The 26,713-nt window shown below is 43.7% G+C and overlaps 1 protein-coding gene across 3 annotated transcripts in view; it reads right to left on the minus strand.

Annotated features, from left to right (window-relative positions):
- Positions 1–26,713, minus strand: part of GRIA1 (glutamate ionotropic receptor AMPA type subunit 1) — a 352,479-nt gene that overhangs the window by 72,909 nt on the left and 252,857 nt on the right. For all 3 annotated transcript variants that reach the window (XR_005721192.1, XM_040241475.1, XM_040241476.1), the window contains exon 11: positions 22,794–23,164. Coding sequence is in view for 2 of the 3 variants with exons in the window: in XM_040241475.1 (XP_040097409.1) it covers positions 22,794–23,164 (371 nt within the window). In the remaining variant the exon portion in view is untranslated. The remainder of the gene's footprint in view (positions 1–22,793; positions 23,165–26,713) is intronic.

The raw sequence follows: 26,713 nt of genomic DNA on the forward strand, positions 1-26,713 counted from the left end.
CACTTGGGCCAACTTTTCTTTCCCCACTACTGACATCTTATTCATTCTTCAGTGCCAAGCTCAGGCCCTTCCTCCACCACAAAGAACAAAAACTCAAAACCTAACCACCAATATGGAGCCCAAAATGGCACAGATAAGATCAGAGATTGTAAACAGTTCAGCTTAAATCGGACGAAAGATGCCTCTCTATGGAGAGCAGGTCAGACTGTGGCAGATCTTGGTATTTCTAAGTGACTTAGAAGGGAGACAATATCATGGACAGTTAATACACACTTTGAAGCAAGTCAGACCTGATTCAAGTTTGGGGTCCCTACTTCATTAACTATGTGACCTAGAGAAAGTTCCCTCACCTCTTTGTATCTTGGTTGGTTGTTTCTAATGTAAGGGTAGTGATCCCTTCCTCATAGGTACAGAGTTCTTACACATTAACAGTGTTATTAAGGATTTAAATAGATAATGCACGCACAGCACTTATCGGAATGTCAGGCGCAATAAGTGTTAGACAAATGTTATCGTTATTACTGTTGTCACTATCATACCTTACTTCCTCATTCATCCTTAGCTAAGCCATAAGCTCATTAACTAAGATAACATGTAAATTCTAGAACAATGTATATCTCATGGTAAATAATCACTAACTACAAGTTCTCCCTTTTCTCCGAATCTTTTTTTATAAATGAGGACCAGCTCTCAGTTCTTCTGTAGGTACCTAGTCAGCCTTCAATAAACATTTGTTGAATATTGAATGGGCTTCCCTTCTGGTTCAGCTGGTAAAGAATCTGCCTGCAATGTGGGTGACCTGGGTTCGATTCCCAGGTTGGGATGATCCCCTGGAAAAGGAAATGGTAATCCACTCCAGGACTCTTGCCTGGAGAATTCCATGGACAGAGGAGCAGGACAGGCTACAGTCCATGGAATGTTGAATAACTATTGTTCTCCCCTGCAACTATCTAGCATTGTGTTATGTACATCAAGGAGGATTATTGATAGTCATTACTAGAGAATCTTTGCATATTTATTTTTCAAAATTATAGTATGACTAGGAAGAAAATCTGGGACCAAAATTGTATAAAATATATAAAAGATAAGAAAGATCTTACTGATTGGAGAAAAGACTTAAATGACCACTGTTTGTCTTCTCTCATTCAACTATTAAGACAATAACAACAGGATTACAGGGAAATGTATCTGATTTAACTTCAGTAGTCTCCTGGGGAGGGTGAACCAAGGAAGTCTAATAACCAAGTGCTGTTGTAATGTGAGGGAAACTGAGGCAGTCATGGGATTACCACATCTTTTAAGTATTTCATTTTCCAAGGAGAAATAACTTTTCTTGAGCCTTTCAAAGTATCTCAGATCTCCTTCACTCACGAGATTTCCTGAGAGAGGTGACCTGGCAAAGGGAAAATCTTTAAAGCATTCACCTTTTCAGATTCTGATGGATCCCTTAATATAGTCTGAGTGGAGACACTGAAATCCTTGAAAAGTGAGATTGGCACAACAGAGATGCTGAAGGCCTTTATCCAAGATTAGATTGACTTAAATGCCAAACTCCCATGATGCAGTTAGATCAGAATTTAATTATCCAAACTTAATTGTTCATACAGCTTTCTAGGACTGCCACTCTCTCAGAGTAAAGCCTATTTGAATTATCACTTAATTTTAATTGACATTTACAGAAAATGAATAATTTGGTGTCACATGAATAAACTATTGTTTGCTCTTTTTCCTATAATGAAGTGGCAGTAGCTAACCTAGGTAACAAGATACAATATACAGTCTCTACAATAATTCACATGGTTTATGTCAATGACTTGCAAATACTGCTCCAGTAAGTTTCATTGGTCTGTACATGCGTGCATGCTCAATCATGTACGACTCTTTGTGACCCCATGGAATGTAGCCTGTCAGGATCCTCTGTCCATGGAATTTTTTCAGGCTAGAATACTGGAGTGGGTTGCCATTTCCTACACCAGGGGATCTTCCCGACCCCAGGGATCGAACCCTCATCTCGTGCATTGCCAGGCCTATTTGTTACCACTGTGCCACCTGGGAAGCTTGTTTCATTGGTCTGCCCAAAGTAACAGTGATCATGGTGAATTCAACTTACAGGGCCAAGTTAGGCCCACTCGCTGGGAGCTCTTCATGGTCCTGGTATCTGTAATTATGTCTACAGCATCTACTGACTTTGAGTTCTATGGTGTGGAGTCCTTTGGCTTCTGCTTTAGGTTATTCATACTCTGTGTGGCATGCCACAATCAAGCATATGTTTCTGTTTTTCTTATTGGGGACCTTAGCGACACTGTTGGACTTTCATGAGTGCCGTATGCAGACATAAAACATTACAGAATGACTGCCATGCACCAAGTTCCTGTACTGGCAATAGAGATGGGTGAAAATTGGGGTCTGCTCTTAGGGAGCGTACATTCTAGCTGAGGAAACAAGAGGAATCGTAGAAGATAATGTCCTAAGAAGTAACAGAAATGCGTGAAAAATACCTGAGAGTTCTGAGATAAGAACCACAGACTGTTATAGCAGGTGGGGTGGAGGAGATCAGGAGAGAATTTCCTGAGAAAGTGATATTTGAGCTGAGCTGTGGAGAATGAGTTCACGAGACAGAGAAGGGGTGGGTACACTCTCCAGGCAAAGGGACAGCACGGTGAAAACTCAGAAAGGGTCCAGGAATGTCGAATTAAACAGAGCATAGGAGAAGACAGAATATAGGAGAGAGAGATTAGAGAGAGAGGAGATGGGAGAGAGAAGGAGAGGAAAAGAGGAAAAAAGGAAGAGGAGTGAGGAGGAAGACCCAAGCACGCACACACACACACACAGAAACAAATAGGGATACAGACAAAGAGAGGAGGGGAGGGGCCAGATTTTAAAGGGCTTTGAAGACCACATTAATAGGCTTAGGCTTTATCCTACAGAGTTGGGGGAGAATTAACAGAGTCTGATCAAGGTGGTTAAAGGGCTGTATCTGAGTGTACAGAGCAAACTCTAGGGAGAAAACCCGGAAGCAAGGAGAACTTATTACTGGAGGCTTGTCTCTGGGCACATCTGACCTCATCACTGACAAAGCCCTGTGTGTGAGTTCCCCAAGTTCTGAACTTCCACATGAACACAGCTCTGTGCTGACTTGGCTGAGTCAGAGCAATTGCTATCAGACATAAAGGAAGAGAACGGATTATACACTTGAAATAAGGGTGGTGTTCATCAGTTCCTCCTCCCTCATAATTGCCTAGAAGCTAGTCTGGAACCTTCTGGTCTTCTCTTTGAATTAATGCAACAATATACTGCCAGCTACTTTTCTCCCAGGTTGTCCAGTACAGTCAGATTAAGGATTTCAAAGGAAAGGTTTTGGTCCATAATTCTTCTGGTTATAAACTTTCAGATTCATCTTTTATTTCCTACTTAATATTCAGCCATCTGCCTGGTTTTCAAAACAGTTTATAATTCATTTGCATCAGGCTTTCTTCATCAGACTCTGATGATTTCTAGCTTTGTATTTATGCCCATACTGTTAAATGTTCTCATGTGTATACTTATAAAAATTATATCGACAAATGCAAGTCATAGGTACTATTTATTTAAATGTTTATTCATTTACTTCCTCTCTCTCTTAACATTATCCATTAAGGCTGCATGGTAGGTGCTGGAGTTACAGTGGTCATCAAGACAAAGAGGCCCTGAACCTCCGGGAGCTCAGAGTTGGCCTAGAGCTTTGTTACTCAAAATGTAGTCCTTGGACCAGCAGCACTGGCTTCCTCTGGCAGTTTGTTAGAAATGCAAAATCGTAGGCCCTACCCCAGGTGATGCTAGTGGTAAAGAACCCACCTGGCAATGCAGGCATTGCAGGAGACACAGGTTTGATCCCTGTGTCAGGAAGATCCCCTGGTGGAGGGCATGGCAACCCACTCCAGTATTCTTGTCTGCAGAATCCCATGGACAGAGGAGCCTAGAGGGCTACAGTCCATGGGGTCACAAAGAGTCAGACACAACTGAAGCGACTGAGCAAGTTTGCAAACCCCAGACCTACTGAATTTAAACCTCATTTTAACAAGATCTCTAGTTAATTTTTTTTTTTTTTTGGATGTGGACCATTCTTAAAGTCTTCATTGAATTTGTTACAATATTGCTTCTGTTTTACATTTTGGTTCCTTGGCCATGGGGTATGTGGTATCCTAGCGGCCTGACCAGGGACCAAACCTGCTCTCCTTGCATTGAAAAGTGATGTCTTAACCACTGGACCACCAGGGAAGTCCCCTAGATAATTTTTATGCACAAAAGAATTTCAGGAAGCCATGCTCTAAGAGATAGGAATTGAAAAGACAGCTGTAACGACAGCATATGGATGGCTGTGGTGCTGGAGGGGCAGGGGTAAGAGATCTAGTGCCATGTTGTTGAGTGGTCGATTATGTAATAAGCATGTTTAAGTAATGGTGTGTGTCTGTGTATGTATTTACGTAGAGACCACATGTTATTCTCCTTGAGAATCTCTTACTCACCTAGCCCTGTCCCGAGTCCACTGTGGGTGACTAAACACGCTTTTGCTAACACTGATTGATTGAATTGCTTACAGAAGCACTAAGACCAATTTAGGATTTTTGAGGTTTCAGCAAATGATGGAGTTGTTCGATTTTTGCCAGTACAGTTTTGATTTATAAACTGTGGAGGTTTTGTTAGGCCACAGCAGAAAACGAATGTTGTTTATCCTTTTCAAAGCCACAGCATTTCACCATGGTTGACATAAACAGGGCAGAGAATTCACAAGATGCAATGGAATCAAATTTTGCACAGGACAGTTTTTGGTCTGGGGCTCAAGGCTGTGGATGAGTTTGCTCCTTCTGTAAGTCATTTGTATTGTTATCATGTATGGAGAGATGGGTGATTCATAGCTAGGTCAATACTCCTCATTTAACTGCACAGCACATCCATTACTTAGTAATACCCTTAGATTCAACTGACACAAAACTTAATACCTGAAAAAAAATCCACATTTTTTATGTTTTCATCTCTCCTATGGTGTGTGCAGCCCTGTTTTCTCCTCATACTGAGTTGTGATTAAGGGTTAGTAAAAGCAACCATGTTTTGAGTGCATAACAAATTCCTATCTGTTCCTCACTAGCTACTGCTTCATGTACCTACTTCTTTTACATTAATTGACATGAAAGAGGATTCATCCTTCTCTGGGAGAGTTTTATATGCTCCATGTTTGGATCCCTTATCCACTCATGATGGTCCTGAGCTTTAACCATCACATTTAGGTTTTTAAGCACGGACAGAGTCTCACCTATTGATTTGTTCTAGTGCTTTGAGAAAACCCCCAATCACTGATGCTTCAACAGAATATTCCATCTTACAGTTAGAAAAAGACCACAGATATGGTCTCATAACAGATTCTCTTCTACACCATATTCTAGTGCCCAGCAGAATCATCCAACCTCTATTTTAGCACCCTGAGCAAGCTTCTCCAGACATCTGCATCTTACTAGGTATCAACACATTATAAAGCTCTAGTAATTAAGATAGGGTGAAGTAGGGGCAAGAATAGACTAGTATATCAACAGAAGAGAATCAAGAGTCCAGAAACATACCTATGTGCATTTGGTGATCTGAGAAAGAGGCATGCAGTGGGGAATAGGAGGGACTTCTCAACAAATCATGCTTGTTCAATAGGATTTACACATGCAAGGGAAAAAAATAACCTTGCACAAAGCTATAGGACACATAGATCCAAATGTGAGAGGTAACATTTCAGAACAAATCATAGAAGAATATCTTCAGGACTTTGAGGTAGGCAAAGACTTCTTATATCAGATGCGTGGGATGCTAGCTATAAAGGAAAAACCTTACTAAGTGGACGACATTAAAATTACGTGTTTCTGTTCCTCATACGACACTGTCAAGATAGTGAAAAGACAAGCCACAGAATAGAAGATACAGATATGATAGGCGTCTGAAAAATGACCTGTATCAAAGTTATATAAATAATGCTTGCTGAACAATAAGAAAAAGACAACAGAAAAATGGGAAAGAAATTTACAAAGTAATTCTTAAAGAGGCTCTACAAGTGACTGATAAACGTGGAAAAGGTACCTAATTTGCATCAGGTAGATGCAAATTAAAATGGTAATGTCCGTGTATAACTGAGTAAAAATGGGTGTATTATGATACACTCACTTGCTAAAATAAAAAAGGGAGATGTGGAGCAACTGGAACTCATACATTATTGATGGGAGTATAGATTTGTTTTCAGAAAATAGTTTGGCAGAATCTATGATAGGAAATTATGAATAATGTGGCCTAAGAAGTCCTTTCCTGGGTATATATGCAACAGAAATTCAAAAGTGTTCTCGTTAGTTGTCTATTTTATATCTGTTTTATTCATGGTGGTATACATATGTCAATCCCAATCTCCTTGATAGTGTTTAATTTCTTGAATTCTGATTACACAGATGTTTTCACTTGATGAAAATTAACTGAGCAGTATATTTGTGATTGATGCGCTGATATGTGTTATAATTCAATGAAATTTAAAAATTAAATCGGTTATGTGTCAAACAGGGAGGATATGGGGAAAGCCAGATTTTAATTAACATCTTCCTTTGCTCAGCATGGTATATTAACCTTAAGAGGGGAGAGTTCATTGACTTAAAAGGGAGTTGAAGTTAAAAAAATAAACTATGAATCTTCTCTATATCAGTAGGAAAATTCCTTTTCTATCTTTGAGTTTTGATGGGGAAGATATGGTGAAATGTAAGAACACTGGCCTTGTGGGGAAGCCTGATAGATGCACTTATGGTTTCATAACATGCATGCCCTTTCTTCCTCTCCAGCCAGATGGATGAATGAAGACTGACCTTCTGCCAGCATGCATCTGTCCCTTTGGGTCACCTGTGGATGGCACTTAGTGCTCAAGATATACCTGAGCTTTGTAAGTTCACACTGTAAGTAACACATTGCTGCTTGTGTGTTAGTCTCATCTCCCCAGTTAGACTGTGAACATCCTGTAAACCAAGATCTGGCATTTCTTATTTCTGTGCATTCTGCACCTTAAGAAGGAGAGAATGGACCACAGAGGCTCAGTAAGCATGTTCCATTGTATTTGGTTGGCCAAAAAGTTCTTTTGGGTTTTCCTAATATCATACAGAAGAACCTGAATGAGCTTTTTGGCTAACCCAATAGAATGTCAGATCATTGAGTCTGTGAAATCTGAGGTCTAAGAAGGTAAGTCATTTGCCCAAAGCACTTGGTATCGTTATGTCTTCTAAGTTCCATCCTTGTCCTGCCAAGATCCCTGCATGGTCTTGGTGAGAAGAAACAAGCCATGCTCCTTCTGTTCTGTTCACTTGGCCCTTCCTTCCTTCTTAGTGCAGAGATGCAGAAGTACAGTAACTCAGTTTTGTGAATTCTGATTGTTCTGCTTGCTGATTCACAGAGCAAATACTGCCTAAATGTGGGGCCCCTTGGCTTTAGGGAGGAGGAACAATCTGTGTAGTCTTAAAATAGTCAAAGACAATAAGTGACCTGTCTCAATTCAGTGTTCAGATCTGCAAAATGAGAACACATCAAGCTTTTATGCACCTTCTGTGCCTTTTCATTTAACTCCAGAGGCGATGATGAAATTCAAATCCTTATAGATCCCGAAAGGTGTTGAAACCTAATCTCAGTCTTTTGAAAAATTGCTTATTGTTTGCTAAGGGTCACTTGAGTTCTTTTCAACAAGAATGCTTCATCCAAGCATGGATTATTAACATTGGTTTTCCAAAGTATAAAAATAAGGTAATTAGATAAGAAACGACCTGACTTCTGAGGCTCCATTCTGTAGGTTCATTAGGGATCTAATCTATAGATTCATTAACTTAAATAATTACTAGCATCTCTTATAGACACAAACAATTAAAAAGCACAGACGACACGTTAACAAGCACTATCCAGAAGTGTCATGTATGTGTATATGTACGTCTGCTTGTGGGGAGGTGAGAGGGAGAGATGGGGGGAGAGGGAAGGAGGCAGGGAGGGAGGGAGAATATGAATGTGAATGACTGTGTCTTTTACTGAGCACTTCCATGTCAGGCACCATACTAAGTGTTTTAAATTCCTTATTTTCGTTAATCTTCATAATGATTCCAAAAGTATTATCTTTACTTTAAATATAAGGTGTAGCTGATTGCTCTTTCCAGATAGCACCACCACAACCTCTCCCATTCCATGTGTTCTTCTTACAATGTGATTTTTGACCCTTGTCCTACTGAAAGGTGGAATATTTGTTCCTTCCTTTCTGATATGTCTGGGCTAGTGACTCTGGCAGAAGTCACCCCCTGTGACTTCTCAGGGTAGGTCATGAGACGTGCTACCACTTTTGCCTGCCTCCTCTTGGTTGCTTGTCCTTGGGACCTGGCCGTCGTGCCGTGAGGAACCCCAGCAGAGCGTGGAGAGGGCGTGTGTAGGTAGGTGGTGAGGACGGCAGCCCCCACTGCCAGCCATGTGATTGAGTGAGCCTGCAGGTAATTCCACCCCCACTGCCAAGCAACCCACTGCCTTGTAGTTTCTCTGTCCGCTGTCCCAGGCATCTGTAAGCAAGAACAAGCCATCCCACTGTGCCCATACCCAAGTTTCCCCGACCCAGGGAATCTATGAGCAGAATAAAAAGGCTGCTGTTTTATGCCAGAAATTCAGGGTGGCTTGTTATATAGTAACAGAGGGCCTGAGTCGCAAACCTAGTTGCCCAGGATCACACAGCAAATTAGGGTAAGAAGCAGAATTAAGCCTAGGTCTCACTCCAGAGCTCATGAGGTTCTTAATTACTCTCTCGAAAAAACCTTGCATATTTGCAAGTCCTGCAAAACCAGTGTTTGTCATTCTGGGATACAGAGGAAACCACCATCATGCTGACTGCTAAGAAACAAAACCAGGTGCCTGGGAGATCAGGGGGACTGGTGGGCAGTGTGGTCTGGCAGGAAGAGTCACTGCCCTGGTGATGAGTTTTGCCAGGAAAGCAGGCGGGAGCTTGGATGCAGTTCCTGAGGCTGGAGCTATGGAATAGCCCTGGGATGGAGTGAGCATCCTCGAGTCATAACTGCACCTTGGCAGCCTGCCCTCTTTTCGTGGGAACAGCCTACAGACTTCCCTCTAGCCAGTGCTGGGCCAGGAGCACATAAAAAACTGCATGTCAGCAAGGCTCTGAAAGCTCGTAGCAGAGAATAGATGATTGGTGGGAGGCCAGGGACAAAGCTGAAAGAAAGGAAAGTGGTAACACAAAAGAAGCCAAAGAAAATTAAAAAAATTTGAACTACTGGTGTACATGCTTTTGCTTCTCTTTGTTTATATATTCTTATAAGATCCTATGATATTTGTATTAATGGCCTCTTTTTAAAATTAAAAAAATTTTAATTGAACTATAATTTACTTACAATGTGTTAATTACTGCTGTACAGCAAAGTGATTCAGTTATACATACATATATGTGTGTATATATATAGACATATATATACACATGTTGTTTTTGTTATATTCTTTTCCATTATGGTTTGTCATAGGATATTGAACATAGTTCTCTGTGCTATACAGTAGGACCTTGTTGTTTATCCATCTCCATATCAAAGCTTACATCTGCTAATCGCAACTTCTCACTCCATCCCAACTGCTCCCCATGGCAACCACAAGTCTGCTCTCTATGTCCATGATTCTGTTTCACAGATAGATTCATTTGTATGATATTTTAGATTCCACATGTAAGTGACATCATATGCTATTTTTCTTTCTCTTTTTAACTTACTTCACTTAGTGTGATAATCTCTAGTTGCATTTATGTTGCTGCACGTGGCACTATTTCATTCCTTTTTATGGTTGGGTAATATTCCATTATATGTGTGTACCACATCTTCTTTATTTAATGGCCTCTCTTTTTAAAGAGGAAACGGACTTGGCAGTTAAGTTACTGGCTCAAGTCTTACTAGCTAGTAGCTGGTGAACTAAGATCATGGCTCAGTGTAAAGTGTCTATGTGCAAAGCAGGAGTTGTGTGTTCCATCGCTGGGTTGAGAAGATCCCCTGGAGAAGGAAATGGCAACCCACTCTAGTATTCTTGCCTGGTAAATCCCATGGACAGAGAAACCTGAGGGGCTACAGTCCATGGGGTCACAAAAGAGTTGGACGTGACTTAGTGACTAAACAACAACAACAAAGATCAAAACCCAGGTCTGAGTAATTAACAGGATACTTGGTCTCGAAACACAGTCCTCTTCTCTGCTTTGCTTGGGCGCTCCTGCCACAACCCATATCTTAGCTGAGGCTCCTTCTAGAAGTCCATCTTTTTTCCTTGGGACCAGTCCCAGTCCCTCTTTTTCTTCAAAGCTAACCCAGACTATTTTGGGCCTCAATGATCTTTCTTTTCTATCTGTTGACTATAAATCCTGCACTTGGAAATTATTCAGATGAACATTTTGCTTTACTATCTATCTTTTTTCCTTGTGTATCTTGATTTTTGCAAAGTCTGAAGTCTGTACTCTGGTTTCTTCCTTTTTCACACCAGCCATAATGCCTACCACTGTACCTAAGGCAAAGTTGATATCCTAATGATCCTCAACTAAAACATTTGATTGATTAATCCTCACTTGAATCTGTAGGAATACATACCTACTGTAACCAGAAACAAAGCAAGATAAACTCTCCCTCTTCATTTTCTCTCCTCGTTCCCAGAATGGGTACCTCCACAGAGAACAGGGCATGAAAGGGGAGATGGATACCAGCTGAGTACCCAGCCAGACTTGCACAGAGGGGAAGGCATCTTTCTGCCTGACAGCCCCTTCTGTCTGCTGCTCGGGAGATAAATTACCTGGCAGCAGCAGTGGCGGGGACTTCTTGAGAGCCAAGATCCTCTGATTCAGAAATTAGACCCTCGCTGACATGGTTTTGTCCACAGTGGACCAAGACTTAACACCAATCAGTAAAGGTGCTCCTTAGGGAGCAGGGAGTTACTTCCTGCAACAACTGAAGAACTGGCCCAACACTGCCCACTTTAGACTCTCTGTTTCTTGGGTGACACTCTAATGACTATACAACAGCTTATCAGGCCCCCGAAGTCATGGTATTGAATGCATCATTAAATCTTGCGAGTTCTGAACCCTTGGCTAATGAGTCCCTAGGGATGAGCGTGATTGACAGGTCCCCCGGCTCAACACATGCCCGCCTCAGTGCTTCTGCTCACAGTGGTTCCCCCACCAGAGACTTCTGTCTTCATTTCTCTCTGCTTTTGTGGAAAATCTTAGCTCATTTTCAAGGCACAGTCCAGTGCTTCCCAGAGGTCTCTTTGTACTACAGCCCACACTAATATTTCATTTCTCAGAAGAAAATCTTGCATGAGCTTTACATACCACAGAGTTTAGTCCTCAGAGACACATTCCCCTAGTTCCCTGTGTTACAAAGAGGCAGCAGGATGCAGTGAAAAGAGCCTACAATTTGGGACCAGTGGGACCAGAACCTGTTATTCCCTTGCTATGCAATCCTGAAAATCCTTGCAGAGTAGCACAGGCATCCTTGTTCCTCCACTCTGATAGCTGCATTGTCTGCCCCTGGATGATCTTCAGCTGATGGGCAGCAGGCTACCTCCAGCTTTTTATTTATTTATTTATTTTTTCCTTTTTTTTTTTTAATTTTTTTATTTTTTTAATTTATTTATTTATTTTTAATTTTTACTTTACAATTCTGTATTGGTTTTGGCATAGATTGACATGAATCTACCACAGGTGTACATGCGTTCCCAAACATGAGCCCCCCTCCCACTCCCCTCCCCACATCATCTCTCTGGGTCATCCCCGCGTTGGCAGATCAGAAGGATGTGTGCTCACCTTCTGTGAGAGCACCAAAACTGCAACTAGCTGCTGAGCAACCATCGGCAGAAGGACACTGGAACCCACTAGAGCAATGAAAACCCTTATACATACATACCTCTGGCCACATGTGCACAATCGTTTCTAGAGGATAATGCGTTGACTCCAGATGGACCATAATTTTAAGGCCCTTTGTAATCCTTTTTTGCCTTGTCCCTCCTCCATTCAAGTCTAAAATACTACAGGGAAAAACATGCCCTCTCCAGCTTTTGCCTCTGACTGTGGGATCCACCCTATGCCTACAGTCACCTCCCAGCTGAAACCAAGAAACTGGCTCCTCCAAAGTAGCACCAGTTTTATCGTTGCTCTTGTCTGTTTCACCATCTCCCTCACCAACTGGCTGGGCTGCACACACTCTGGGTGGGGCAGAGTGCACTCCCAGGGGGTCCCCTCTTCTTCCCCAGGAGATGACTTTTAAGGAAAAAGATACTGTAACGAATATTAATGGAAAAACTCAAAGCCAAAAAAGTCTATTTTTTTTTTTTTTAAAGCTAGAGAACCCTACAGATGAAAAAGGATGCTTTTTATTTCCATGAAATCTGACAATCCATAGGAAGCCCCGAGGGACCATCAAAAGATTTCTGATCTTGGAAGACAATGGTGTCTCAAAAATAAATCACGAGTCTTTGAATCCAATAAACATAGGTTATAATCCCAGCTCTGTTAGAAAACCGTGAATAAGGGAGTTAATTGTTGTCTGCCTCAGTTTTCTCATCTATAAAATGGGGTCGATATCCCTGAACAGAGGTTGTCATGATAATTAGAGGTAACATCACATGCCATCTAAGAGAGTGCCTGATATGTAGTAGACAGGGAACTTTGTTTTCTGGATTGGTCTATTTCACTTCCTTTTCTCCAGTTCTTCCTGCTTTTCCTCACATCTATTGAGATCCCAGGACTGACTTTCCCCACATTACACAGGTAGTGACCACCAGAAATTCTCTCTTGGGTTGCTTTCTCTCCATTATGTGAAAAATGTGACATGGTCCTTGGAAGGCTACTTGTGAAAGTGCATATATTCATTCAACAAGCACGTGTTGAGTATTAAGAATGCCCAACCGCCATGTCAGGTTCTGGATGAGTGGCAAGGATAGGTTTTCCGGTTTGTGTTTTGATAAGGGACAGTAGCTCAGGATTGAAGATAGACGATGCCCTCAGAGAGGTTCAAGTGACAATATAGCAATAGCAACAGCTATGTCAGTAGCATTTACTGTGTTCATCACCTCTGTGCAAAGGAAGAGCTTTCCACACATGATGTCATTTAATAGAGAATACCCTTGAAGTCAGTGTTCTTACTATCTCCATCTCCCAGAAGAAGGAACCGAGGCATAGAGAAGTTACTTTCCTATGCTGACATGGCCAGTAAGTGGCAGAGCTAGGATTCAGCTGGAGGAGGCCAGTTCCAGAGATCAAGCTCTGTTCCTGCAATGCATAGCTTCCCGGGAGAATTGGGCTGAGGAGGGGAGCAGTGGGACGTCAGTGTTTGCAAAAGAGAGGGTCATTGAGCAAGAAGGATGAGAGAAGCTGCTCCAGAGAGAGGGAATGGCAAGACTATAAAGGCAGCTTGGGGCTGAGAGAACAGATTGATGTACAACGTGGCTTGGGTAGAGCCTTGTCTGGACCTGGGAATCAAAGGGACACCAGTCTTAGAGGGGGGCTGCAGACATGCCAGGCACCATCCTTCTCCCATTTTGAAGAGGGGAAAGTGAGAGAGAGAGAGAGGGGAAATGACTCACCCAGTGGGCTAGTAGACTGAGCTTTTTTCTAAGATCTTTTATCATCTCCTCCAATCCTGTGGGCCCACCTCCTGTGACACAGCTGCTCCTGATTCCCCCTTTGGGAAGGGCTCCATTCTGCCCCAGCAGCTACTGGCTCCTCACTTTAAGGTCCTCTTTCTTAAGCCACCAGATTCACATGGTGACTGTCATCACGTAGGTCTCTCGTTTCTGAGTTAGTGGAACGCGCTATTTTCTGCTAGCAACCTTGGACTTCATTCACCTATGGTCTTGCTTGAACACAACTTGGGTAGAAGCATTCATTTGCCACAGGTGGATGGTGGTCCTTAAATCATACTCAAACCATGGGGATCCCTACAAGACTCTGAGCATACATTCTCCATCAATTCAACTAACGATGCTTTCATTGTTCTCTTTTTAGAACTCAGGACTTCTTTTCAGGTGAACAATTGGGTCTCTGGATCTCAGGGGCTGTATTTCTGGAGGGGAATTAAAAAGAAATAGGGGTTCTCTCCAGGAAAATGTAGATCTCAGGAAGAGGTAGGCAAGTCTTTCTGCATATAGAGCTGTGAGGACTTTGTTTTAATGTAGTCCCATTCACAGCCTGGATTTTCCAAGGTACATGAAAAGAAAGAAAAACACAGCAATCAGGTTTTTATCCTTGGGATCAAAAATGAGGGCTGAGAGAGAGGAGAATTCCTTTTAAAAAAATCTATGAATATGATATTCTGAGTATGTCTAAATGCATTAAAAGTAAAGTGGTGTTTTATACTCATCATTCTTCCAGGGGTGCCCAACTGCTGGCCCATAAGCTGAATCCAGGTGAAATTTGGCTTTATCTGCAGAGCTCTCCTGGAAGTGACTGTCCAGGGCTGAGTGGGAGCAGTTCCCTTTTAGCTGACGCAGGCATGCCCAGGTCAACACAGCCCCCAGCTGACCCCTGTTTTTGTGTTACTGAAAGTGTTAGTCATGTCCGACTCTTGGCAACTCCATGAACTGTAGCCCACCAGGCTCCTCCATCCATGGGATTCTCCAGGCAAGAATACTGCAGTAGGTTCCCATTGCCTCCTCCAGGGGATCTTCCAGACCCAGGGATCTAACCTGGGTCTCCTGCACTGCACGCCGACTCTTTACTGTCTGAGCCACCAGAGAAGCTTACGCTGATTATCTCTGAGTCCCTTCCCCTTCCCTGTAAGCCAGAATCTTCATCTATGGAATTGGGATGGGGGTGTTGATTACATCTTTTTTTTTTTTTTACTGCCTGCCTCCTCTCACTGGAAGGTAAGCTCTAGGAGGATGGGGGTTTTGTCTGCTTTGTTTGGTGATGTCTCTTGTAGCAACCTGAACCATGTCTGAATGTAACAAACAGGTGCTAAAGAAACATTTCAGGAGAGAAATTGTCCTAAACATCCTTTTCAGCTTGGGAAACACTTTCTGAGTGTTTTCCTATTGTGATTTTGGAGGAAAACAACAAAACAAAACACCTTTCTCCTTCAGTTAAACTGTTCAAACCCTGGACATCCACGACAGTCTAGAGATGGGACTTCCCCATTGCTGATGGCCAGAACTGCTGGCTGAGGGGCAGAAAACGGTACTTTTCATTTTCATGTCCAGTGAAGCTTTTACCCTCCTGTCCCTGCCTTCATTTGAACACTTGTATGTGGCTTGTGCAGGCTCTGAAAGTTCTATTCCTGTGCTTCTCCACGGTCTGTGAAACTGCTCACTATCAGAGCCTGGCTCTGGGTCTCGCCACTGGGTAGCAGAGGGTTAAAGTTGAAAAGGAAGGAGGCATGGAGCTGGAGTCCCCAGTGATGGGGGGGTCACTGTCCCTGCACAGATCACCCTGTCACAGCTGCAGCTCCTGTTACCCAGGGAGATGTACTCTGGTGAATCCTATAGGAGCTCCTCCCAGGAGCCTGGCCTGCGGAGGAAGCAGGGTCCCTGCACGGCCTCTGCCTTCAGTGGCCACTTCCAGGATCTCACTCTCTTGGCAGGTAACACACGCAGGGCAGGCAGACGCTGGGCTCAGCGTTTGTGGCAGTTGACTAGCGTGATTTCTGGCTGAACCACGGACCTCACTTCTTACACTTCCAAACTGACTTAACTGAACAACATCCTGGCTCAATGGCTTTCCAATTTTAATGCCAACCTGCCCCGGGGGAAGGGGAAGGCTTGTGAAATGTGTACTTCTCTCTCTAGATGCAGAGTTTCCAGTTCCTCAGACTTGGGATGGGGCCGGGAAATCTGTATTTTGACAGGCATCCCAGCTGATTGTGACGCAGGAGTCCCAGCAGAAACCCTTATACCTAGTCCTAAGAGCATCAAACCCACTTCTCGCCTCATCGCTGTGCACACATCCTTCCTTACAGCACCGAGCCTGTGTCCTGAATGAGGCTTATGTTTTCTAAGGACTGGATTAGGACTGTGTGTGTGCTCAGTGGGCTCAGTCGTGTCTGACTCTTTGCAATCCCGTGGACTGTAGCCCGCCAGGCTCCTCTGTCCATGGAATTTTCCAGGCAAAAGAACTGGAATGGGTTGCCATTTCCTACTCCAGGGAATCTTCCCGATCTAGGGATTGAACCCACATCTCCTGCAGTGACAGGCAGATTCTTTACCACTAGCACTGCCTGGGAAGGTGAAATATTTTATAAATTCAGGCTGCTTCCATCAACTTCCCTGAATATTTACCCCCTTTCCCCCCCCTGCAACACTTCAGTGACACCAGTATTTGTTAGAGAAAGGGGTTTGCATGACTGTCTCTGGGAGAGAAGAGGGGAGAACAAGAGGTGGAAGGGGGAGATTCCTCATCACCCCTCTGTGCACTCCAGCCCTGGTTGCTGGGGATTCTTGTGTGAATGCGAAAGTCAGGCTGCCATTGGGTATCAGTTTAGGCTCTGCTCATTGGCTACTCTGTTCCCATGGTGAATCAGTCTCAGGGCCCTCAGCAAGCACATTAGCTGGGGTTGGGGGGAAGCAGAATGGTGGTACAGGGTTCCCAGAGATCCCCAAAGTGCTCCCACTCCCCTGCTTTAGAATTTTTCTTGCTGAGAGTAATTATCTTCCCTAGGTGGAGATAATTATCATACATTCTGTCACATTCTAAGATCAGGAGTAAGACTTCTGAAAGCTGGAATCATCATTTCCCCTTTTCCTCTCTTCCCCTAGGACCTTCCACACCCTTCTCCTTTTTCTTACTAGGATCATCGGATCCCAGAGAACTGGAAGCCAATGGGGAGGGCTGTGGGAATAGAGTTGAAAGGCCCACTCTTAGTCCATTTGCAGGCGGTGGAGCCTGGGATGACACTGCAGGGTGGGCAGCAACAGGCCAGACGCATTGCCTTGGGGACCTTAGAGAAAATCCCTTCCCCCTTTGGGGCCTCAGTTTACTCCTCTGTAACATGGAGTAGATGAATTAGATCCTTCTCTTGATCAGAGCCAGACCTAAAGGTCTCTGGAAGTGTGGTGCCATGTTTTCCAAATGCCCCCTTCCTCTTGGAGGCACCACTGAATCTTCCTCTCCTCCCCTTCAGATATCCAATCAGCCAGTGCTGTCATTTCTAGTTTCAAAGTAGACCGCTAATCCATCTCCATGACCATCATAATTTCCATCACTGTAATTGCCCCTAGACAGCTATGAGAGCCTACTGCTCAGTCCCTCTGCTTCCACTCTTGACTATTTTCTGCTTTAATTCATTTTCCTCATAGCTCCCCAGAGTAGCATTATAGCATGTAAATCAATCCTTCTCTTACTTAAAACTCCCTGGGGCCTTCCTATGTATTTAGAGTAAAACTTTAAATCTATGCTATGGCCCTGAGTCTCTGTGAGATCTGGCTTCTGCCTGCTTCTCTAATAATACAGCTCTGTGTCAGCCTAGCTTCTCCTTACCTCTCTGCGCCGCGGAGAAGCTTTCTCAGAACACCCTAAGTAAGTCCCCTTTAATTCCACTTCCTCTATTATCTGTTTCTGCAGCAGTTTCACTTTATTCATAGTGCATCACAGTTTATACATTCACAATTGTTTATTTAACATCTGTGTTACCTCACTGTACTTGCCAGCTCCCTGAAGCAAAGATTCCCATACCCTCATATGCCATCATCAACATATCTTTATATCCTCAGCACCCTGTGCTGTACCTTCCAGGCAATTAGTAATATCTGTTGAATAAATAAATGACACTGGACACAAATAGGGGGAAAAGCTACAGAAATGGAAGTTGTGGGAATTGAAGATAAATTTTGCCTGGGGTGATTTTTGTCCTTTCTTTCATATATCCCTTCTCAAAATGTTCTTATTTATGAAAAAAGAAATCTAAATATCTATTAAAAATAGATATTTTGGGTACAAGACATAGGCCTGCAAATGCAATTCATGATGGCATTTCTATCTTACCATCAACCAAATTAAAAAAAAAATTATTTCTTGTGATTACAGCTCAACTGAGTTTTAACTTTCAATGTTAAAATAGGATACACAAAGACAATTTCTCATATGAATATTTTAAAGGGAGGAGGGAAGAATCTTGAAAGCCAACCAGTAGCATTTTCTGGTATACATCACTGAAGGTGCTAATGACAGATTATTTTGTCTATCTGTGGAGCTGGTGTAGAAAAATTCAGCTCTAGGGCATGGCAACTCACTCCAGTATTCTTGCCTGGAGAATCTTCATGGACAGAGGAGCCTGGGAGGCTACAGTCCAGGTCTCAGAGTCTGAGGTCTGAGGTCACAAAGAGTCGGATGTGACTGAGTGATTAAGTACAGCACAGCACAGGCGCCGCGGCCCATGCTGTTGGCTCACTCATCAACGCCCATTCTCACTCTTTCCATTTTAGAGGCTAAAAAACCGTATTCTTGCCTTTCCTACCTTCAGTGCTACTAGAAGTGGTCACGGGCCACTGTTCTTTCTAATGAGATGGATAGAAGGAGACGTCTGCTTGGGGTGGGAAGTATATTGTTCAGCCTTTGTTTTCCTGATCCAGAGAGGCAGCACTGGCTGCAGAACTTCCTCCCCGTCTTCCCGCTTGAACCTGGACACGGCGTCTGGGAGCGGCCACCTTGTGCACAGGGTAAGTGCCAGGGCAGCCGCCAAGTGGCAGATCCTTGTTTCACTGAACCACGGCTACTATCTGCCACTTCCCTTTTCATCTAAGAAAGATAACTCTCCATCTGGTCACATTACTCTGGTCAGATGACTGAGCTACTTATTGACAACTAACTGTATTTGGCCACATTTCATTGTTTTTCTTTTTGTTGTTGTTGTTGTTAGTATCAGTTCAGTTCAGTTCAGTCACTCAGTTGTGTCTGACTCTTTGTGACCCCATGAATCGCAGCACGCCAGGTCTCCCTGTCCATCACCAACTCCCAGAGTTCACCCAAACTCATGTCCATTGAGTCGGTGATGCCATCCAGCCATCTCATCCTCTATCGTCCCCTTTTCCTCCTGCCCCCAATCCCTCCCAGCATCAGGGTCTTTTCCAATAAGTCAACTCTTTGCATGAGGTGGCCAAAGTATTGGAGTTTCAGCTTCAGCATCATTCCTTCCAAAGAACACCCAGGACTGATCTCCTTTAGAATGGACTGGTTGGTTCTCCTGGCAGTGCAAGGGACTCTCAAGAGCCTCCTCCAGCACCACAGTTCAAAAGCATCAATTCTTCGGTGCTCAGCTTTCTTCACAGTCCAACTTTCACATCCATACATGACCACTGGAAAAACGATAGCGTTGACTAGACGGACCTTTGTTGGCTAAGTAATGTCTCTGCTTTTGAATATGCTATCTAGGTTGGTCATTAATATAAATATTGAATAAATTAAGAAAAAAAAAGCAAAGCTACTTGTGTATGTATGCCGATATATGCAATTTAGGTGGAATTTAGTCTCTCAAATTCTAAATTTAGAGAATTTATGATACACTTAATAAATAGAAAAACTAATTGAAGCTGATTTGAAAGGATGTCTGAGTACAAAAAACCCCTTAAAAATATAATACCTCCTACTGTAACCCCAGGGTATCTAGTGCTATGTATATCAGAGGCTCTTAGAGCTCCGTGGACTTTTGATGATGTTTATGTCAAATATATAAACAACAATAACAAAAGCTTCTAGTTGTCTGCTTGGCCCAGGCTTTCATCACTGTCGTAGCATCCTTGTGTTTTTGTCTGGTCCTGTTGACAAGTACGTGCCTTTTGTCTTTAGCATATATTCCCATCAGATGTTGAGATGCATATTCTGACTCTTAGAGGGGTTTCTACAGGCCCCTAAGTGCTGGAGTTGGCCAAGCTAGGCCTGGTTAGCAGGAGTCCATCTCATGTGGCTAAAACTCCTTGTTCTGGCAGGTTGACTCATCTCTCTGCCTGTCAGACCCTCAAAACCAAAATGACAGATCCTTCTGCCCAGTCCCTGTGAGGGGTGTCTAAGGAATCCAGGAGTGAACCACTGTGCCGCTTTGTCTGTGGGTTTGCCCAGGAGAGAGAGGTCCATTGGGTTTTCATTGTGAGCCATGGCACCCTTCCTTCTAGTGAAGTTTACAATACAGAAAGGTGATAAAAGAACTGAAGTAGCTTCTCGTTTATTGTGTTTCCTGCATGTTGTCTAACTAGCATGTTATGAGTTCTATATGTATCGGTCTTTATTTGTTGCCAGGTCATAGTTGTGGCACCTGGGATCTTCGCTGCACTGTGCTGGAACTTTTATTGCGGTACATGGACTCTCTCGTTGTGGCACACAAGCTCAGTAGTTGGGGCACCTTAGTTATTCCATGGCATGTGGGCTCTTAGTTCCCTGACCAGGGATGGAACCCACATCCCCTGCATTGCAAGGCAGATTCTTAACCACTAGACCACCAGAAAAGTCCCTGTATCAATCTCTTTTAAACCTCACAACAATACTAGAAGTTGTTTGCCATCTTACCAGGGAAAATACAGAATCACAGAGTGGAGTTGTTTTATTAAAAGTGAGGAGGAAGGAGACTGGGTACTTTCCTGTTTAGTCTCATCTTCACCTCAAGGTCAGTTCCTAAGATAGCCTCACAGAACCCTCCAGAGTCCTGGAAACACAGTTTGAAAACCCCTTCTAGCCAGAAGTCAGAAACTCACATACTCTCTCAGGGGCCAGCTGAGTCGCAGCGGAGTGAAGCGGATCGCTGGGGGCTGCGGTCCACAGGGATGTCATGGATCCGCTCCAGAGGGCAGCTGTCACTCAGTTTTGGAGCATCATTGGCAGACTGTGCAAATCATAGAAGCAGGCCTGGTAGCAGATTCAGTTTGTGGCTCACTAACTTGAGACTTCGGGAGGAATGGTGGGGAGTGTGAAAACACAGCCTGAGGTCAGACCACACGGGTGCCTTTAGGAGGTAAGATGCCCAGCCAAGAAGGGAACACAGGAGAGAAAACAAGCCCATGGGTCTTCTCAGACACCTGCATGTTTGGATGGCCCGTGACACTGAATCATTGCTTCCCACAGTTTATCTACTGGCCTGAGTTATTTTTAAGCAAGCCCTTCCCCTGCTGGGTTCTCTCTGCTCTTTACCATGTGTCTGCCAGCACTGGCCAGGCAGCCAGTCTCACACCTCTTCTCCCACACAACGCCCCCCTCCCCCGACTGTCTTCTTATTTAGAGAAAAACAAGATTATAATGGTGAGTGAAGAGATGATCTAAATTGCACAGCAGGTGAAGTGAGTCCTGCGGGAAGCTCCTTAGGAAGATTTTATTCCTTTGCCACTTAGCAATATTGGTCCTCGCTGACACTCAAATCTCAGCCAGACAGGTGGGACCAATGCCTCTGGCACAACATGTCTATGAGGCCTTCATATTTATGCAGTTATGCCCCCAGAAAGTGAGAGTGTGTGCAAATCTATTCACGCAGCCAAGTGCTAAGCCATGTCTCCCCGCATGCTTTAGAAGCTTGGTAATCAATAAGGGACTGCCTGATTAAAGAGCTCATAGATATTAAGCAACTGTAAAAGGAAATACAATCAGTGCTTATTTAACAGGTAAACTGGAGGGGATTTGTGACACGAACATTCCAGAATATAGCTGAAAGAACATTAGACAGAGAGACAGAAAGGGGGATCAGTAAATATGGGAACTGATTTAGATGAAAGTGAAGTGAAAGTGAAAGTTGCTCAGTGGTGTCCAACTCTGTGCGACCCCACAGACTATACAGTCTGTGGGATTCTCCAGGCCAGAATACTGGAGTGGGTAGCCTTTGCCTTCTCCAGGGTGGTGGTCAAATTTCTTTTTACCCTTCTCCTTTACCTTTTCCCTCCCTCCCTCCCTCTCTCTCTTTTCTCTCTCTCCCTCCCTTCCTCCTTTCCTTCCTTCCTCTCTCCCTTCCAAAAACCTTTCTAAAGAAATTGTATTCTCAAGTCCAATATGTAAAACAGACGAACATGGAGCTACTCATGTCCAGTGTGAGGGCTGAAACTTCACTGATTTGGCCACCCCAGTATTCTCAATATGATATCTGAGGCATTTGCAAGAAACTTCATTCTCCAGTCACAAGAAACAAATTTACATCACCAGTGGAACTAGACAGTTTCCAAGATCTTACTCAGAACAGAGAAAAGAACCATTTTCTCTTAAAGATGAAGACACCAAGGTCTACAAGAGTCAAGTGACTTGTCCAGAGCCACACAGAAAGTGCTAGAACCAGAGCAAGAACCCAGTCATAATTCAGTGCTCCTGCCACTCAGAAATAGTTTGGGATTGTGGTCTGAATCTTGACTTACTTAACTATGTAACCTTGGAAAGGTATTCAACATTTCCCTGGTTCCTCCTTTGTAAAAGGAGGTATCATAAGTGTCGCCACCTAATGCTTCTGTGAGGATTCAGTGAAATAAAGCATGAGGAGGACTCAAAACCTTGCTTAGTGTGTGTGGTGGATGCTCAAAAATGTTAATGGTACAATAGCGCACCCCCCATCCCTTCTCAGTACTATAACTACAGAACATTAGAGTCACAGTTATGTCTGTTAATCTTGACAGAACACATTACCCAGACAGCAGACAGAGCCGGTCAAGGCATGTCCAGAGCCTCCATAGCATGCAATGGACAGTTGACAGTAAAGCGTAGTTGAGGACTAAGTACAATAAAGTCTGGAAAAAATTGCCATGGCTGACTCCCCATGTATATCTATGGCATTGAGTAAAGGTGATGAGAAGAGCTGACTGACCTGGGAGAGATGTCACATCCTTGCTGCATGAAGGCTCCCAGGGAGAACCACAAGCTGTTGAATATCCCAAACTCATTGGACTGGTCGCTGGTGGTCTGGTCTCGCCCTTCCTCAAACTCTTCGCTGTGCCACTCGTAGGGGCTGAAACGGCTGACCAGGAAGAGGACGACGCTCACTCCGATGTAGGCGAACACAATGCACATCCAGATCTCATAAGCCAAAGGGTCCAGGAAGGAAAAGACCCCCGGCTTGGACTTCTGCGGCTTTTTTATCATGATGGAGATCCCCAGACTCATAAACGGCTTGGAGAAATCGATCACCTCTTCCCGGACCAAGGTGATAGTTAAAGGGGCAACGGCCACATCTGCTCTCTGCAAAAAATATCGTGGAGAGAAGAGAACAGGCACTTGAGTCCATCAGCTCTCTGTTCCCTCATTTTCCTCTTCACTCTAACATTCTTTTGTATCTTAAAGGATGTGAGAGGAAGAACCTCAGGAATCCAGTTCTTCCTACTCTCTGTAAAATATTTACGATCAATGGTTGATCAGCTCAATGTCTCACAGGAGAGATTAGCCCGTTCTTTGACAGTTCTAATTGTTAGGGGTGACTTCCTCACCTTAAGGAAGGAAGGGGGCTGTTGTAATGTCTCTTATTTTTTTGCCTACCCAGCAAGCGTGCCTTCTTCCCCGTAAAGAACTTCTCCTGCTCCACGGTCTGTCCTCTGGTGCAAGTGGGGCTGATAACCCTTATTAGAAGGTGAGGCACATCCCCCAGATCTGGCCGTTAGTGTAGTCCACTCCCCTGGCCACAGGGCTTCATTCAAGGATGGCACAAGCCCCAAGTCTCTTTCATGAGCATGAGCCCTGAAAGTCAGGGTGAGAGATGATCCAAGATGAAATAACTTGGATGACCCTTAATTCATGGCTTATCCTGCTATCCCTCGGAACATGGTAGAAACATGTGTCAAAATACTCTTGTGTTTGTCCCCAGGAACGTGAACCAATCCTTCTGCTTGCCTAAACCAGTTGGAGTTGGGGTACTTTTACCTGTGGCCAAGACAGTCCTGGCTAACAAGATAGATAGTGAAGGCAAGTTTAACTCAGTAAATATTTATTGGGCACTCATATGCAAGCCCTAGGCTGAAAAGAAAACTATGATCTCTACAACTAGTAAAAGTTGGTACACACGCGCACACACACACACACAAAATAGTTTCCCAAACTACAGGGTACATTGGATACATGCTAGATTCCGTGAGATACATTTTGTATCTAAGAGATGCAGAGTGCTACAGGAGGTCAGGAAGGAATTAATTCTGTCTGGGGAGATCAGGGACTGCATCCTTAAAGAGGTAACATATACATTGACATTGAAGAGGAAGCAAGATTTCAACAGGTTGCTGAGATACAGAATACATTCCCAGAGGAGAGAATCATGTGAGGAAGACCTGGCAGAGAGAATAAAGTAGTATCACAACTATTTTTTTTTTCCAGGAAGACTGCTAAGAAGTGCACAAATAATTCAGTTTTAAAAATTCATGTAGATAAAGATAAAATAGTTGCAAGAAATGTTCATCTTTGGGCATACAGCACCAGCCTTGCTCTTCTGTCTTTCCTATCTCTGCTTAATGGCAGAAGCACTGGCATCTATGCTCTAAAAATCCACTGCTCTCCTGGCCTAAGATTAAGCGATCCTGGAAATCTAACACGGTTCCATGGAGGGATGCCATGACATTCACTTTTGAAATGACAGGCATGTCTGTGCAAGTCTGTTCAAGGCAGGTGGCTTTCTCTTATGATGCTGTGTAACAGTTCAGATGTGAGGCTGCAGACAGATGCTGTCCAGACCCCAGCCACACCCTGATGCCGGCTGGTATTGCTCAGGAAGGGTTTCCTCTGGTTACTCTCATTGGATGAGATTTTTGAGAAAGCATTTTAAGTGGAATAAAAAGCCTGGCTTTAGAATGACTTAAATTTCTCACTTACAGAAAGAAACTTTTTGTAAAGCAATGTGGGATTGAGTATATGTCTCAGCAATTCTGTTTTTCCCCGCAACACCTACTGCCTAAATCTTGATACTTTTTACAAACACTTACAAGCCATTGCCAGGGAGACAGTATCTCCTTTTTTCTCATAGGTAGAAAAGGAATAGGGGAGAAAAGTCGTAGAAATGACTCGGAGGGAATAACTACAAGTTACCCAAGAGGGAGGTGGGTGAAGACCAGCTTCAAAGATGGTAAAGGGAATTGAATGGATTTGTCTGATGCCTCCTGATGTGAGTTAATAAAAGGGACTGTGACCTGGAAAAAAATCACAAAACCAATCATCTTAGTTCTTATTTAACTTAGCAGTTTCAAGATTTGTTCTGTGTAACATTATTTGTGGAAGGATGTAACTAATTATAACATAAAAATTAACATGAATTTAAACTGGCAGGACTTCTCAGAACCTTTAACAGACTACTGTGCACTGAGAACTTCTAAGAGGGGTAAGCAGATTTAGTATTTCCAAAATTCTTTGTCCATTGAGCCCCAAGCATTGAAAGGCACTCATATGCGTAGGATACACACACAGTGGGAAATGCAGTGACATCATTTTGCAGATAAGAGCCCAGGTCCAGAGAGAGAAGGTGGTTTGTGCAAAGCAGCACGAGTTTTGAACAACAAGTTTTAGCTTGTTTGATGTTGACTGAAAGGTCTTAGGAGTTGATTTCCAGCATCTGAGGAAGTCACTGGACCTTTGCAGGATCACTTGTGGGCAAGGCTCATCTGGGAAGGTAGACCTGCCTTCTTGGCTTTCTAACTCACTGGCCATGTGCCTTTGAGTGAGACAGTTGTCCTTATATCAGTTTCCTGTTTAGAAAAAGAGGCATAATAAATTTTGCTTTATCTACTGGACAGCAGTGTTTTGTGAGAGTCAAAAGAATTCAAATATGTGAGAGCACCATGAACCGTGGGCATTTCACAGGTGCTCAGAATTATTTTCTGAAACTGACATCTTGAGACAGTGATTCTCATACTTGAGTGTGCAGACATCAGAAGCACCTTGGGGCTTTTTAAATCACAGATGGCAGACTTTCTAGATCACTGGGTCTGGGGACACCTGCTGCTGCTGCTGCTGCTGCTAAGTCGCTTCAGTCGTGTCCGACTCTGTGCATTGCCAAAGATGACAGCCCACCAGGTTCCCCCGTCCCTGGGATTCTCCAGGCAAGGACACTGGAGTGGGTTGCCGTTTCCTTCTCCAATGCATGAAAGTGAAGAGGGAAAGTGAAGTCGCTCAGTCGTGTCCGACTCTTTGCGACCCCATGGACCTGAGAATTTGCATTTCCAGCAAGTTCCCGGGTGATGTTGCTGCTGCTGGTCCAGACTTAGAGAACCACTGACGCAGGAGATGCCCAAACCAAATATGTCTGGAAACAATCTTGGGAAAATTGTAAACAGTGTTGATGCAGTAGGTAAAAGCAAAAATGGGAGAAAACCATCAGGGATGGAGAGCCACTCTGAGCCAGGCACTGTGTAGGGAAATACTCCCCACCCAGCCCTGGGACAAAGAACTCAGGGGAACCCTGGGAGGAGATCAGTGGCTCGCAGGAGTCATGGTGCTAGTGAGCAGGCTGAGTCGGAATTCAAATCTGGATTTGTGTGTGTGTGTCTCCAAAGTTCACTCTATTTCTGCTTCATTAAGACAAAAAACAGGCCAGAAAGTCATGGCAACCCAGGCACACAGCCGTACCTGTGCAATAAGCGGAGCCTTCATTTGTAGCCTGTGGCATTTGAGAATGCACTGTGGCTATTCTCATCACTTTGTGTCCTTTGCCCAACTGCCTAATCTCCCTGGCTTCAGTGTCCTCATTGATAAAATGTGGAGAGTAATCATATCCACCTTCTGGGGTTGTTATGAGGAGTAAGTGAAATAACTTGG

The sequence above is a fragment of the Oryx dammah genome, unplaced genomic scaffold (genome assembly GCF_014754425.2).
Source record: "Oryx dammah isolate SB20612 unplaced genomic scaffold, SCBI_Odam_1.1 HiC_scaffold_5, whole genome shotgun sequence".
In the NCBI taxonomy this organism is placed as follows: domain Eukaryota; kingdom Metazoa; phylum Chordata; class Mammalia; order Artiodactyla; family Bovidae; genus Oryx; species Oryx dammah.